Source organism: Battus philenor, unplaced genomic scaffold, assembly GCF_028537555.1.
Source record: "Battus philenor isolate CCGP_79_NKW_IND1 unplaced genomic scaffold, ilBatPhil1.0.hap1 SCAF_16, whole genome shotgun sequence".
Lineage (NCBI taxonomy): Eukaryota > Metazoa > Arthropoda > Insecta > Lepidoptera > Papilionidae > Battus > Battus philenor.
In genome coordinates, this window is record NW_027181678.1 from 8,109,315 (window position 1) to 8,126,842 (window position 17,528).

The following is a 17,528-nucleotide window of genomic DNA, read 5'->3' on the forward strand; positions in this document are numbered from 1 at the left end:
TCTCTTGACTATTTGAGACGACTTATTACGGAACAAGGTTTGGCCAGAGGCTGCTGCGCGGTCAAACGAATGTTTCTGAGAAGAAGTCATTAAGATTCCATCGGATATTACATAGTGTTCAAATTTTACACAATATTATTATTTTCTCCTCGGTAAAAATTGAAAACTGTCAAGGAATTTATTCAAAACTTCATTTCAAAAAGTACAAGTAATTAGTAAAAAAAAATAGATAATAAATATCATATATTCCAATCAATATATATTTGTATAAAAAACGTAAATAATAAAATTATCAATTTTAGTACGTGTACATCTTCGCGCACCACTCTATGCTCTTTTTTAGGTAATGGATAGATTTTTAAGGCTATGGACACAGATAACCAAATATATAAATAACATATATATAGAAAAAGCTGAAGTCAAAATTTGTATAGTTCTGAGTTTACTTTGATTATGTAAATATACATATAAATAAATAAAAATCTGATATAAAAATATTTGACAAGACTGAATAATCAATCATGGACACAAAGAATACTAAGTGTGAAGATACCATTCAATGTTTTTTCTTCTCCTTTTCACTTGAAAATATTAATTGGAATCAATTATGTGAAACTTTAAATGAGACTATTACTGCTTTAAGTAAAGGTTACATTTGGCATCAAGATAAATTAAAAATATATCAGCCAATAAATAATAACCAAAATGGTATAAAACTTTTCTTTTAATATACAGTCCAAGTATGTAGTTGTAACGAGGTATAAGGATTTTCTCCTCGTCCACATTATATATTGTATATAGCATAGGAATTTTTATAAATTCATTGTATTTTTTTTCTTTTAGATATACCACCTTATCTTGCTAGCACAACCACTTTTGGAGAAAACATTGAAGATGAATGGTTTATTATCTATTTAATATTCAAATTAACGGAGATACATAATGACTTAATAGTTAAAATTGAAGACAATGACGGCGACTTCTTGTTAATAGAAGCTGCTGATTTTTTACCTTCATGGGCTAATCCTGAAACAACTTATAATAGGGTAAGCAGTTAATTTATCTTTTGATAGCTTAACAAAAAACTAAGCAAATATACATTTTTGACCAAACAATGTAAACAATATTTAAATAATGAAAGTCAAGTGTTTTTGAATTAAATGATTTTACTTAATGTTAAATTGTTATGCAGCATTAATATTGAAGCAAACAAATATTATTTTTTTGGTATCATCTAATACCCAAATTCCCACAAATTTCTTTTTATAAAGTAAAAGAACTATGTGGTAAAGATAACATTTTATTTCAGGTTTTTATATATGACAATCATTTACATTTGATTCCTCCAAACATAGCTGAACTTAAAACTCCTATGGAAATAAACAAGGCATTAAAACTAGTAAAAGACTATGCCGAAGAAACAAAAGCTTCAGCTGTAATAGAAACATCTATTCGGAAACGATTTAATTCTTACCCTAATAGAATAAAAGAACTTTTGCACAGAACTTCCATTACCATTCCAATTGATTTAGCTGCCCTCTTAATCCTAGAGCCTACTCTGATATCAAATGTGGTTAACACTTATTGCCATCATGATATTATTGATGCAAAAATTTGTCATAATTTAAAACTGGAAAATTGTGTTGATGTTACTATCAAGTTCACAAAGTTTCAGTATGCAATGTTATTACATACTAAACTGATTAATGGCATAAAACAAAGAAAGAAATGCATTTCTACTAATAGCAGAACTGAAATTGGTTATAAATTAGCTTGCGGCTTCAAAATCATTATGAGCGATGCAAATAACAACAAATCTTCTGTGGAGTTTGAGAAATATTTAAATCACTTAACTCAAAATGGTTATTTCAAAAATAACATTGTAGGGTCTCAAAATTATAATGAATTATTGGACAAAGCTAAAAAATATTTTTTGGACACAGAATGTTCTACCAAGTCATGTGTGAATGAAAAAATATCACATCTAATGTCCTCAAAGGAATATATTGATATTAAACAGTCATTGATACAAAAACCTCAAGACTATTTAGGTGATGAAGATAGTGACAATTGGTTAAACATAGATTCAGAGACATTAGATAATATGTTGAAAAAAAGCCATGGAAAACAAGTGGAATCTGAAGATCTTATAGGACCAAGTGTTGTCACCTCTGGGTTATCCAATTTTCTTTCACAAAAATCAGATTTTGAAGGCGTTGAAGAAACTCGGACCACACCCATTGAATACGACAATAAAATAAAATTTGATAGTAGTGAATTTTTTGAATCTATTGAAAAAATGTTAAACATAGTAACATTAAGCATAAGTGATGAAGAATCAAGTGAGTCTGGTGACAATGAAATTGAAGATTTCCTTGTCACTGAGAAACAACTTGAACAAGAATTAAAAGCAAAAATTTGTTCTGAACAAAACACAAACTCTTCTGATGATGCAGTCATACTATCTAATTTCATTAAAAGTATAAAAGAGGAAGGGCTTTCTGGGCCATCAAGCACTCTTTTACGGTCCATAGGAATCGATAAAACAGAATTTCTAGACTCTGATGATGACACAGATTAATTGTAACCTCATAAAAATTGAGCTGTAAAGCTATAAAATAAACAATCAAACATAGTACATATTGTTTACCATTCATTTTTATGTCAGCTGATAGACGGACACTGCAAGGGATGCTTCTTCATCAAATATTGCTACAATGACAGATCTTGTACTGCACACATCAACCAACTTCCTGCAATCTTGACTATGTCGTCGGGTCTAGTGGAGGGCTTACCCACACATCCTGCTTGTGGTTGCCACCTGAGAACCTCTCGCCCCCATCCCCATTAGTTGCTTCAGCGATTTGTTTTATTTACCACTATTGATTAAATTTTGAGTATAAAATCATAGTACATGGTCAATAGAGATAAATATGTTATGGCAGTTGTTATCATCTCTAATCTTGTGTCAGAATAAGGTTTATTATCATGTAATGATTAAAACATGGCGTAGAAGAGTGGAGTCGTGTCTTTCGAGTGGAAAATTCCTTTACTAAGATTGCTGATTATTAAATGAATGAATGAGAACTTTGAAATACAGAATTTTTAAAAAAATACTAGAAAAATTATTTAGATTTTATGTAACAATATTAGTATTTTTCAATATCATTGTAATACAATAACATTGTTATTATTGTAATTAAAGATTGGTAACAAGAATTTCTTAATTTTCTTTGCAGTTAAACATCATCTTGTGTAAGCAAAGGAGTCCCCTATTATATTTTAAGTCCATTGACCTCTTTCTTCAAATATTCGAAATTAAATTGTAAAGATGGACCTGTGTCAAAGAAAAAGTAAATGATCTGCCTCAATTGTTTTTTTGTCTTCCCACGCCTATCTGGTTACAGAAGGTTGGTAGAGGCCACTGCATAATTTTTGTAGTTATTGACTTTAACCCCGTAAATGAAATATATGCTAAACTGCTTGCTGAAAGCTTAGTTCGGACAATGATTGTGTTTTAGTCGATGAGCGAGTAATTTAGTACCTAAACGTGTCAACGCCGAAGGTTTATTCAAATAGGTTAGTAAGTAATTAAGTCGAGTTGATCCATTTTATTCTATTTTTATCGGGCGAGTAGCACCGCTCTCCACGTGCATTATTTACCGCAAAAATGTCGTTTCGCTGGAGTGAAGAATCCACTATAACATTTGCTGCATTCTTATGCAAATTCCTTTAAAAGACAATTAGTAGCTCCTAATTAACTCTTGTACTAATCCATTTTCATACCCATACTACTTTTTGATATATATAATTTGCTCAATCAGTTTATAAATTAATTACGTTTTTCATAATAAAGTATCCATTTTTAAAAGCTTCAATAGTAAAATTATAGTGTATATGAACAACCATTCGTTGGATTTAGTTACTTTGGCCAAGAAGCATATAATTTATTAGTTATATCATTTAATACTAAATATTATTAATACTAATCCAGACGAAAAATGAGATTGAATAAAAGTGTAACAAATAATAAAAGAAAAGATACACCTAATTAAATAATATAGTTTTATTAATCATATAAAAATAAAAAATCAAGCTTATTTATTTGGCCCGCTTTATGTACAGTAAATAGTAAGATATCACAATAATAGTTGATGTTTTCCATCTAAGCAAGTGAGAATACATTGCCTGTCCACTTAATTTAATGTTCAACTTTTTGAAATAAAGTTTTTATTTCTGTCATTATGTATATAATTTTAAGCCCACCCAAATATAAATTATTACCTGTAGTCTTTATTACAATTTACCCTGTTTAGTAATTGATATATGAATTGTTGAGTTTCATTTTTTCATACATTTATCCAGAGATTTTGTTTTCAAAAAAATTTTTCTTAACAAATATCTTACATCTCCTTTTCGGTGATTATATTTCGATTCGTAAATTTTTAACATTTAGTATTATAAATAAAAGAATATTTATTGTTCAAAATTTGCAATAACCAGTCATTGATGATGACTATATTCATTTAACTTTTGTGTAGTGTCCTTCATAATAAATAGTTCAGTACCCTAATGCTTTAAAATAATAAATAATTATCAAAACCTGTCACCTAATAAATTATAAAGTATAAACCATATAATAATTAAAAGTTAAAATTAAGTCACTACACATTTTTGTTCAGATTTTAAAAAAAGTTTATTCTGGTTTATCAGCTCAGTGAGTGATATTCTAGTACTACATAAAGTTAATAAATGGTACAGGAATCGTATATTATTTACGCTATTTAAAGATGTGCATAAGTCCCTCCAGCCACAACCATCGTTTCTCCTGTGATGTAACTGGCATCATCTGAAACTAAAAATGCGACGGCACTTGCAATTTCTTCTGGTTGGCCGAACCTTTTCATTGGTACTATTGACAATGTTTGATCTTTTGTTTCATCCATTGTTATCTGTAAATATAATAACGAAAAAAAAAAGTTTTTTATTCATCTCTGATAATTTTCTATTTTATTTAAAATACATTACTGCAATAGCCATAGTGGTTGTTTTCATGTAATTTTATATTTATTTAAATACTGATGAAATGAAGAGATATGTATGTCATATTAACAAATTGTCTAAAAAAATGTTTCTTTTGATGTAAAAACTGTTATGATTTTATAAAGATTTTTTAAGTTTGTGTAATATTCACATTTTTTTATTGTGAAAAAAATTGATTCCACCGATTGCAATAGTCTTTCCATACAGCCATCGTACAACGATACATAAATTCATGAAAATATGTTGGGGTAGGCACATAAAAGTTGCAAACGCTTAAAGTATTTATGTAAATAATAAAAGTTCATCAATATAAATATTAAGTATAAGGAATTTCTTTTTGCACAAAGTATGTATACATATAAACTTGTAATAAAATTCCGTTGGTTGCACTATTAATATCTGTTCGTTTTTAATGATATTAAATAGGTTACATTTAAGAAGACACAAGTTAGTAAAATTTTCTTTTAAGCTATTATTTATTTGCTTGTCTTTTTCTCAAAATTACTCATTCTAATGAATAAATTAGAAACAGTTCAAAATTCCACTTTAAAAAGGATAAAATACAACGTAAGCCACGAAAAATATTCTAACGTATTTATCCACTTAATGCAGTATCAATAAGAGTAGCACAAAGATGGTTTAAGGGTTTTTGACTCAGGAATATGAGATAATATCAAGATGCACCTCGCTCTGGTAACCCAGCTAGGGAAAATCCATTTTTCCCATCCCATTTTTTAAAAAGTGGATTAGATTGGCAATCATTAGCGGCGACGCAATTAAAGAAATGAAAATAGACTCGATTTTGGTATCACACGAACTCACTGCAAGGAAACCTAATGAACCATGTACCCAACATGCTGAAAAGCTGCGGTCGAAGATTGGTCAGTCATCACGGATTGTGGCATAACTAGGTTAACTTCGCAGTTAATTAACAATAAGGTGATGCTGTGTGTGTGTGTGTGGTGGGATTAGGAGGGCATTGCTTATTATGAGTTTTTATCGCTGAGCGGAACCATCGATTCTAACTGCCAACAACTGAGGAAATTAAACCAAAAAATTGTGAGAAAATAGCCTTAGTTAATCAAGTGAAGAAGTTAGCTACTAAGCAAAAATTAAAAGTTCGGCCGGCAGTGGCGTAGCTAGGGGGTGGCGAGCGGGGCGGCCGCACCAGGCACCACAAGTAGGGGGGGGCACCAAAGTTAAAAAAAAAATTAGATTTTTTTTTTGAATAATGAATAAGGAAATGTTAAAAGAAAAATAAAAACCATTATTTAAAGTAAATAACATAAAAAGAATATCGAATTTTACTATTTTTATGCTAAAAAGTTGTTAAATAATATGAACATTAAATAAAAAACGGTTACAAATTATAATATATACAGTGTTTAAGCCTTTCATTCGCAAAACACAAAGTGTTTTTTAAAAGGGCCCTAAATGACAAAATTATAAATTATTACATTACTGCAAGATTATTTAATGATAAATAGATTAAATAATTTTGCAATAATGTCAATAGAACATGAATTAGTCGACACTATTGATTTTGAAAATGTGATTAATGACTTTGCAGGCCAAAAAGCGAGGAATGTTCGTTTTTAAATTTTCCCAATAAATTTTATTAAGGTCTAATGTTATTTCATATATATTTATTATTATTTTGAACCAAAAAAAATATACATTAACTATATTCTGTTCTGAATTTTGAAATTATTTACTCTTTAGGGGGGTGGGGGGCACCAAGCCCCAATCTACCCCAGGCCCCAAATACCATAGCTACGCCACTGTCGGCCGGGAGTTGATTATGGGCCGCCTTGGAGCGCTTCAAATTTCTACGAGATTTCTTCTTTTCAGAATTCTTTCCGCAGCGTTACTTTAAGATTAAAAAAGAACTAATAAAATTACTTATCGCATTCTTTTAAACAAATTCTAAAAATTCCACAGCAACAGCATCATGTTACAACCCACAAATTGAGAAAAAAGCAACAAACAAAATAGTATCTTTATACTTTATTTAAATGTAAATAAACTTTAAAAAGGTGCCCCGAATAATGAATTGCAAAGAAATTTTTTCCCCGTCTTATTGCAACATTTGAACGATTTTCTCATTGTTCATTTATTATGATGAAGTGCAATTATTTCATGTAAATAACGGTTAGTTGTAGTTTAGATAAGACTAAAACTTACTGCGGAAGAAAACTTGGTCGCCACAATCCCAGGCGCCACACAGTTCACTCGTATATTGTCATGAACAACTTCATAAGCAATTGCCTTTGTTAAACCGAGTAATGAAGTCTTGCTTATACTGTAAGGACCTAAAGGCTAAAAAACACAATATTTTTGTTTACATTTTGGTGTAAATGAAGAAATCACTCACTACAAATAAACATTACCATATTATATAGAAGCGTCTAGGTATCTTCGACAGGAGTACCAGCATTACTTATCAACCAACGACATTATATTTTCTCACTCTATTTCTAAGGATGATCTTGCCGAAAAATACACGTACTAAAATTAGCGCTGATTCAAGTAAATGGAGAATAAGTGATGATTAATGTACCTTTGGTAGCGAAGCAACAATGGCAATTGCTCACACACGAATATTTTAATTAAATTTATGTAACATTCATTATCACTAAAAAAACCTTTAATAATGCAGTCTATTATTCTCTTTTGAGATTACAATAAAATGTTACTAAAGAAGGATATGCCACATATTTATAGAGGTATAATTGTTTATGTCGTTGGTATTTTTAAAATCATTTCGTATTCATTCTTTTTATTGGTTTCTTTGAATATAAAAACAAAACAAAATATTGAAAATATTTTAAACTTAACATTAATCAAAATTAAAATACATTTTCAAAATGTGAACAAGGTATATTATTTAAGATGAGAAAACTGAAATTTTATTAATATACTATAAATATATATTATTAATATACTATATATATATATATATATACAGTAAAAACTATTTTGCCAAATACAGTATTTACTTTTTTTTATATAAAACTTTCCAAATAGTGTATATATATTTGTTAATTGAAGAACTGAGTTAAATTTCGAAATAATTTCTAAGTTTTAATAACTTCTTATCAATTTTCCCTTAAAACTCTTGAATAAATCAGCTTATTTTTAATTAAAAAAGTGTTTACTCTAAGAGTGCAGCTTCCAGATTCAGATTGTTTCATCATCATAAGGCAAATAAAAAATACTGTGTTACTTTTAAGAATTTATCTATGAAGCTCTTTAAGTATTGACTCTGTCTTGTTTACCAATGCACATTACAGATGTACTCAGTAAACTGTGCACAGGCAACAATTTTTTACAATCAATACAAAAGATCTCTAACCTTGGTAACAAAAGTTTCAAAACATTTTTTTAATTAATTCTTGGCCCTACAACCAGAAACCAGTCTGGAACTAAGTCAAGATGTATAACGATCTAGAACTATAAACAGTGAGGCAAGAGAATTTGTTTGCCTCATGTAAACAACTTGTGTAGACGATAGCCATTTTTCCGCATTGGTAAAAATTCTGTAGTTGTTTATTATCAACCAATGAGATAATGGCGAGACAACAGAGAAGTAATGTGATAATAAATAAGCAACATCCTTTACATAGTGTAAGCAAAAATAACATGTAATTTGACTAACTTCCATGGGTCGGTATCCAGCTATAGATGACACAAATACAATGTTTCCACCGCCTCTCTTTATTAATTTGGGATAAGCCTCTTTGGCAAGAAGCCAAGAGCTTTTAACATTGACATCAAAAATTTTGTCCCATACATTTTCCTCTGTCTGAAATTAAAACAAAAATAGTTAAACATGCTTGAGACAAATATATATTTGTATTTAAAAAACTGATCTTGTATTTATTCTAAGCTGCAATCACTCTGACTAAATTAAATCTATAATGAAAAGAAAAAAACAGTGATTTTAAAATTCCCATGATTTAGTTTTATAAAAATTCTGTTTTACAAATACTACTTTTATAAATACATTACCTTGATTTTATTTAGAAATAACGAAAAATTACATTTTTTGTAGATATTTATGTACTTGATAAAAAAAACCTCTTGGGAACAATTTTACATTATTTCCATAAGTTTTTTCCTACCTACCTCTAAAACAGGAGACACAGATGGATTAACAGCAGCATTTGACACAAGAATATCCAATCCACCGAATTTTGATTCAGCCTGTAACAATACATTTGCTTATTTATTTACCTATTACCTAATAAAACTACGAGGTGAAACCTTTTAGACCAATCTTAGGCTTATTACCAGTTTTCCTCTTCACTACCACTGTTTTGTTCTCCACACTGTTTTTTTATAATTTAAAGGACTTCTTTCTACCCCATAAAAGACTTCTCATTATTAGGGCTTTAGGGAAAGAATCAGAAACATTTTATTCAAGTAATTTCCCTTTTTTACTTGCTTAATGTAAAATATTGTGGCAGACTACATACATAGCATAACAATTCATTTCTTGCTAACCCTATTATCAACCCCATATAGCTGCTTATATACCTACCTATAATATTCTTATAATTACTTTATACCGGGCTTACTCTATTTGAGTATACACGTGAACATTTCATAATCTCATAAGACCATTTTACAATGTTCAAACTTATTTCTAAAGCTACAAGTTAGTAAATAAATTTGCACATCTGGAAGAATTCTTTCTTGCCTATTAATTTCACAGTCTGAATGAACTTCCTTATAATAAATTTCATACTGCTTCATAGAAGAAATTTCATACAAGAGTTCCTTTACAAGCTTCTGGTATCACAATGTTTATATTAACTCTGATGATATTTCATGTTCTTATTTGGAGTTTGAAAAAACGTCATAAAAGCATAAACCAGGCCCTAGAAAGAGAACTCAAGCTTATTATTTATTACAAAAAGGTCGAGAGGAAATACCCCTGTAGCCCTTCCAGCACAAATCGAGTATAGTTGTAAATGGCAAGCAATCAGCATTAGGCAGTAACAAATAAATAGGAAACAACTGGAGTGAAAAATGCAGGAGTTTTTTTTGTGTACTAAAATTTTGTTTTCCTTTTTGGGTACTAAGCTAAAAAATGACACATATTGCTACTTAAATTTTCTAAGTTCTGTTTTGACACTACCTTTGTTTCCATAGGCTGGGTTTTGCAACCAAGTGGCATACACTGTTTTTGTAAACCATGATATGCACAATTTGGTATACATTAATATGAATCTATAGCATAATATTTAGGGATTTTTTATATTACTTACAGTTTCAAACAATTTTTTTCTCTGATCTGCATTACTGACATGGCACACAACCCCTTCTGCGTTAATTCCCTCCTTACATAAAATAGCAGTCGCTTTCTTTACATTTTCTTCCCTTCTACTGCTAATCACAACTGAAGCTCCTTCATAACCCAATCTTTTAGCGATAGCTAAACCAATACTAAAATAATTAAAAACAGATTGGCAAAAAAATACTTTCATTAATGACTTGAATAAGTTGAAGAAAGAAAATGATTTTATCAAGCTTCACATGTTCCTTCTTCAAAAAAAATTAACATATAATCCACGTGAAGTAAAAATCCGTAATGAATGAATTTTTTTTTTTGTTTAATATTAACTAACCCCTCTGATGATGCTGTAACTATAGCTACTTTTCCTTTTAATCTATTTGAATTAAAATTTGTAGTCGAGCGATGTTGATAAACAGTAGCCATTTTATTAAATTTAGTGACTATTTTATGAAAACTATGCATTACAAATGACTCGTATCTACAAGAATAACTCTTTTTACTGTGAAATCTTTCTTTTTGAAACTTTTAAAAGTAATTCTTAATAATCAAAAATATGACTTTAAAGCACAAAGTCCAGATTTAGTAATCTAAATAAACAAAAACATGACGTCAAAGTTCAACGTACAGTTTTTGTAATATGTATTACAATTGGTATGTCACATTTCGTTTTGACGTTTTTTAAATATTTTGTAATATGCCTATAAATCAATATATAGGTCTTACTCATTGGATAACGGCACATTATATTATATTACTAAAAATTTGTATGATATATAATATTTTAATAAAAAGTATTTCTCATTTATAGTACAAGGCCTCAATACTATTTTATTACAAATCAACATCGAATTACCAACGTTAGTTACTTAAAAATTGCGACTATACATATTACAAGGGTTATATAATTTAAAACCGTGGTAAGTTTATACGTAAATCATGAATAAATCGTCACATAAACGTCTTATTCAACTTGTTTTGTTTTTGTACAAAAAAAACCATGTCACATGTAAATTTTAAAAAATAAATATTATTCGCTCCTTGGTTAATACTCAATTTCAAAGTAAATTTTAATATTTTGAAATCCTTTCGATAATAAAAATAAACTGCATTGTGTATCTAATAAAATGAATTCACTTACATTATTTCTGCTTCAAAAATTCTTTATGTATTCAAAAAGGAAATTGAGGGCTAAGTCCTCTTCTGTATGTTCACTACTAACATACAAAAAATATTAATGTTTCACTAGATATTATTTATTTTAAATTTAGAGTAGTAAAAATCGTATCTGAGTAATCATAACTAACACTTGACTTCTATAAAATAATTTACATTTTTTTACCAAAGCCTTTAGTGTATTCTTACCAGCCAACTTCAGAAAAAAGGAGGCTGAGGTTGAATTCATAACATTAAATATATTAACGAAGAATGTAAAAAAATATTGTAAGTAATGTAATAGGTAGGGGTACGGAAATTTCGTATTTACGAAATAGATGCGAATAAATGCGAAAATTACTCATAAATGCGAATAAATGCGAAATGTATGGTATTTTTCTTTTTTCCAAGGTCTTCCTCAAAATGAGCTAATTGATAAATATGCACACTGTCATAGGCTAATTATTCGGTCCATTAATATAAATAAAAACCCCAATGTGCAGGACATATTGTTGGCCGTCAAATGCTTTTCGTTTTTTGGCTGAAGCAGCATTACATAGTGCAATTAACAGCGTGGACGCTTAACGCTTCTTCTGCATATAAAATCTCGTCGTACAGACCAAAAAACAACGTTTAAAAACTCGAATCTTTATTTTTTACAATGTTATCTTTTAATTAATTAAAACTGTTTGATGTTAAGACTTGTACTTTAAAATTTTGTTAAATTTTACTTTCATATCTAGCAATAAAATTACTAAACAAAAATTTTTGTTTAATAAATGCCTAATTTACCCAAATTTTATAATTTTAAAGTATAAATGCGAAATTTATGCGAAATTTGCAAATTTTGAAAAATATAAATGCGAAATTGGTGATTTTTTTTTGCGAAAATTCCGTACCTCTAGTAATAGGTAAAAAAATTTATTGAGGCATCTACAGAGTTTGTTTGCCTGCTCGCAAGTGAATTGTATATTTCAATATATAATATGGCGACATTTTGTTGACCATATTGCAATATTTATTGCTTTACATTTCAAGTTCTGTTTAAAAGTTTATTAATTAAAATTGGATCGAATTTGTACGTTAATGTCATAGTTTGACTTCATTCCATATTTCAATTACATACATATGTGAGCTAATGTCTGGACTATTGTATATTTGTAATTACGGGAGTGAATCTGATTCAGATGACTGTGAAGTAGATAATGTGCCAGAAGTAAAAAAGTAATTGAATTGTTGTTTTATTCTACACTATTTACATACAAATTAGGAAATTGAACTTTAGGTATCAATATAATGATATAATTAATGTGTTCGAGAAATTTAACTTGATCTCTTTGTGTTTGGTTTTGGAATATTCATTAAATATAAAGTATAATAGCGTTTCAACAATTGCGAAATACAAACAACATTAAAAGCTTGTTCACTTCCACGGCTTTTATATCGAAGACAAGGATTTTATGCTATATTTCGTGATTGAAATGTTCATTTATTAACTGTGTTATCCACAATAACACAAAGAATTTTTGTCAATAATATAATCGTATTTTGTAGGACAAAATTACCTACACCAGACCTTAGTCATATACCAGTACCAGTAACAGATCAGCATTTTGATGTTCCTGAACTCCACAATGGCCGCATAAGAAGTTTCCCACATGTACGAGGAAATTGGGCAACATTTGTTTACATAAAATGTTAGCTATTTTAGATTTTCAATGTGAAATTATTTTTAAAACATCTATTTTCTCAAAAGTTTTTATTACTGTTTATTTTTATTTTGTGTTTTATAAAATTAAAGTTTGATTATCTCAATGTAATAGGGGTGGGAATTACACTTAGATGAAACACAGATAAATGCTTAGTTTATAACATTCATTGCTTTATATAATTATCTATATTTTCTATTTGTACTCTTCACTAAATAACCTTGAAATAATGTTTAAATTTTGTCATGATTCCACTATTTTTTCAAACCCTTAAATTGTTTATTTAGTAATGTTGTAAGCCAACTGGATAATTTAAATGGACATAAGCTTATCAATACTTTTCTATTAGCTGGGTGTAAGCAAAACTGTCACCAAATTAATGAATTAATTACCCTTAAACTTCATACAATTTTAAAGAGAGTGTTTAGAGCCATTTTTTCTAAAGCCTAATACATGTTAATTGAAGATTATAATTTGGAGTTTAACTAGGACTGAAAAAATCCAGTCTCTTTCTTTCAAGAGACACATATATTGGCAAAGAGTGCAACAAGAAACAATAAATATATTTAGATTGGGTTAAGTTATATACAAATAGTATTGAATCTCATGTAAAACTGTTTCAAGCAACAAGAATGCTTATTACAAATGCAAAGTGGTTGCATGGTCACATTTGTGGTTAGATAATAAAAAAGGCCTGGCTTATCTTTAACTTATATTCTTTCAGATCCAGAAGAAGAATCTTTATTGAAATTAGCAAATAAATTGAAGAATCTATTATCAAATAATCATATTTTAAGTCACTTATGTGATGATTTTCATTTAAGTTTATCAAAAACTGTGGTTTTGAATTATCACACTATTATACCATTTACACAAAGTTTAAAAAAAGCTTTAATTGTGTGTGAAAGGTAAAATTTATTTTTATTGATTAAATTTGAAACTTTATTACACTTTATAACAAACATTTTTAAAATTTAGATATTTAAATTTTTAACCTAATTTGTATTCTACAAAATGTATTACTTTTTGAATGTTTTAAATTATCTCATATACTTTATTGAATTTTTTTTTTTTACTTTAAAAGCTTGTTACATAAATATTTTAAATTCAGTTATACATATATTGTGCATGTATTTATATGCTAATTAAGTTCATGTGCATTAATTTTTTGTAACAATTTATATATTTTTTTTAAATATAACACTCCTATCTCACTAGGGGTTAAGTGGAGTCATAAGTCTATATAACATAATTTTTTAATTAATGTTTAAAACTATATTGTAATGATATTTACTATTATATACTATTTTATTTATATTTTATTTTTATTATGTATTATTTACTATTATATAAGGCTTACATTGTATTTAATAATTTGTGGTTTTGTGAGGAACAAACCCACAACCTATGATTGTATGCCTAGATCTTTAAAATATTGTCTTTCCAATTCTTGTTTTCCATGTCCTCCCGTTTTCACTTTAAGTATTACAATTTTTGAAGTTGCAGATCTTGTCTTAAGTATCCTATCTTTTTATTGTGTGACAAATTAGATTAAAAATAATTTGGTGTAGTACATTAATAAAACTCAATAGTGACATCAAATTCTCTCTTACAGATTTTACTTGGGTCTTGATAATATTGAAGTATTTTGCAATGAACAGAAAACACGAACATTTATTTCAATCCAAGTAAATTATTTTAGCAAAAGGAGTTTGTTAGCTTTAGTTCATAAAGTTGATGAAGTTCTAGGAGAATTTAAATTGGAAAAATTTTATCACGTAAGTATACAGTATAACTTTAGTACTAATTATGTGGCAACAAAAGTTTTGAATAGAAAATGTGTAAAAATTTCAGGATCCATCATTCCATATAAGTTTATTGTGGATAGAAGGTGACCAAAGGACTCTGCTTGAATCTTATATAGAGAATTTGAATAACATAGTAAGTAAAGAAGTGGGAAAAACAATTGAATCAGTGTTTATAGACACAGTTAATTGTAAAAGTGGTAACAAATTTTTTCAATATCAATTGGAATAGGAAGAAATGGAGAGAAGCCTTAATAGAGTATACATAAATCCTAATTTTGAACAGAGATCTCATGTGACTACCATACCCTTTCCGTCTACAAACAATATGCATATTAATCCATATTTTCCTCAAGTCAAATTAAAAAATGATTTAGAACAAAATGCAAATATATCTAAAAGACGAATTTTTGTAAATCCTAACTTTATAAAACCAAATCAAACATTCGATATTGGAACCTCTGTACTAAATTTACCATCACTCCATACTGCGACACATAATACCTTGATGCATAAATCTACTAATGTAGTTATTAGCGACAATCAAGTTTATTTAGATCAGACCAACAAAGAATGTTCTAAACCCGTTACAGTATTCACACCATCACCATCCAAATCCCGATATGTATTTATTCGAAAGACCGACTCGTGCGTAAAAAATGTGGACAAGTCAGCGATGACCAAAAAGAAAATTACAATAAAGATAAGTAAATACAAAACTGCACGATTAAGCTATGTCAAAAAGCATATAGCGGAAGAATCCAAAAAGACGAGAGATAAATTATTACCAGTGGCACAAACGAATAAGTCATTATATAAAGAACAAGAAGATGTCTTACAAAGAAAAATTCAAATACCTGTTGCTAGAAAATTTGTAAAAATTAATAAACAGACGACACCTAAAAAATTGGCTGAATCGAAAGCATTTGTCTTTAAAAATATGACGCGAAATGTGAGGAAGAGCAACGTAAATTATCAATTTAACGAAAAAACAGTTCCGGGACGGTTTAAAAAGCATAATATACCTTGTCCATTATTTTCAAAATATGGAAAATGTCTAAGGAACGTTCATGGCAATTGTGAATTTTTACATGATAAAAAGCATGTGTCTGTTTGCAGGAAATTTCTCAAAGGTATTTGCCACGATGCTTTATGTTCATTTTCACATGAAATCAGTGCGAAAAAAATGCCAACTTGTTATTTTTATTTGAAAGGAAACTGTAATAAAGACAATTGCCCGTACTTACACGTAAAACTAAATAATAAAGCTGAATTATGTAAAGAGTTTTTGAAAGGTTATTGTGAAAAGGGGGAACAGTGCATCTATAGACACGTAAACAAGGAGTTAAAAACCGTTGTAAAATATAGTATGAATAATAAGCGTCAATATTCTGGTCAAACTAGTTCATTCATTATATCAAAAACATTCAAAATAAAATCGAATTATAACAAAAAAAAGGAACTGAAAAGAAAATCTATGTCAAATAATGAATCTGGAATCCCAGGTGAAAGTGATCCCAAAAGTAGGTATTTTAAAAAATGTGAAAATGAATGCGAGCAACAAAATATTTGTAATGTGATCAAACCTAGCAGATGCAAATTAGGAACTTTGCCATCATTTATAAAATTGTAGTTATTTTAAAGTCTAACTTGTGTATTTTTATGAATAAATTTAAAAAAATGTAGATGTTATTTTTTGCTCCTTTTAAATCTTAATTCATGGAACATGTATTAATAAAAAATAATTCATTCTTACAATCCTCATTAGTTAGCAACAGAGTCTCAGTGATGTTCCTCTCATCTTGCAATAGTCATCCATGTGATAATTTAAGTCTATGTAATCAAGTTAATTATTTACCAACCTTGTTTTATCCTTTTTAATTACTCATTAGTTATTTTTTAATTTAGTTTTTAATATATTTTTCCAAAAACTTACTGACGGTAGTCCCATATTTTTTTTAGTAACAACTTTATAAAAAAGTAATATTAATATTTAAACGTGATAAATAAAATGACTGCAGTATTATTCTAATACATTTATTTATTATGACATGTTTAGCAAAGTAATCACTTATCAAAGTAATGATTTGAATATTTATGTAAGAACCCGAAATCGTATAAAAAGGCTTGTGAAGTGTGAGATTCAGTTTATTAAATAATTAAAGTTTAAGTTGTGCTCCAATTACGGGGCACAATCACGCTTTCTGTGTGCTATTTCTCGATGATGAATCTAGGAACTTAGTGTAAACTTAGAATTAGTACATAGTAGAAAATTAATGCATTTGCAGAAGCTCATTTCATATAAATTTATAAATAAGTCTTCACTTTTTATAGCGAAGGCGCAAATCAGCCTCGAGCTTGTTTTTTTTTGAGGCTTGACGTGGCTTGTTCTAAAAACGGTGCTAGTTTCGCTACGTTCCTTTTCAAAATTTTATTATTAATACATTTTTATGCTAATGACTGAACCGCTGACCGCTTTTCTAGGATAAGTTAATGTTACATAAGATTAACAAGCTT

The 17,528-nt window shown here is 28.6% G+C and overlaps 4 protein-coding genes across 4 annotated transcripts; 3 read left to right on the forward strand and 1 right to left on the reverse strand.

Moving 5' to 3' along the window:
- The first annotated feature begins 419 nt into the window (after positions 1–419).
- ecd (ecdysoneless) lies at positions 420–3,647 on the forward strand. The gene is made up of 3 exons (XM_068762198.1): positions 420–708; positions 844–1,046; positions 1,310–3,647. Exons 1-3 carry the CDS (start codon positions 522–524, stop codon positions 2,579–2,581), a joined length of 1,662 nt encoding a protein of 553 aa, XP_068618299.1. The 5' UTR covers positions 420–521; the 3' UTR covers positions 2,582–3,647.
- A 415-nt stretch (positions 3,648–4,062) lies between these two features.
- Positions 4,063–10,940, reverse strand: Dhrs4 (Dehydrogenase/reductase 4). The gene is made up of 6 exons (XM_068762200.1): positions 10,677–10,940; positions 10,317–10,494; positions 9,172–9,249; positions 8,702–8,848; positions 7,228–7,362; positions 4,063–4,952 (listed from the first exon to the last, which is right to left on the reverse strand). Exons 1-6 carry the CDS (start codon positions 10,805–10,807, stop codon positions 4,785–4,787), a joined length of 837 nt encoding a protein of 278 aa, XP_068618301.1. The 5' UTR covers positions 10,808–10,940; the 3' UTR covers positions 4,063–4,784.
- A 1,569-nt stretch (positions 10,941–12,509) lies between these two features.
- Positions 12,510–15,243, forward strand: LOC137919280 (U6 snRNA phosphodiesterase 1). Its single transcript, XM_068762309.1, has 5 exons — positions 12,510–12,721; positions 13,052–13,194; positions 13,931–14,114; positions 14,822–14,984; positions 15,061–15,243. The coding sequence occupies exons 1-5, from the start codon at positions 12,636–12,638 to the stop codon at positions 15,241–15,243; spliced, it is 759 nt and encodes a 252-aa protein (XP_068618410.1). The 5' UTR covers positions 12,510–12,635.
- On the forward strand, positions 15,160–16,680 carry ZC3H3 (Zinc finger CCCH domain-containing protein 3). Its single transcript, XM_068762308.1, has one exon. It carries the CDS (start codon positions 15,250–15,252, stop codon positions 16,642–16,644), a length of 1,395 nt encoding a protein of 464 aa, XP_068618409.1. The 5' UTR covers positions 15,160–15,249; the 3' UTR covers positions 16,645–16,680.
- The last annotated feature ends 848 nt before the right edge of the window (positions 16,681–17,528 follow it).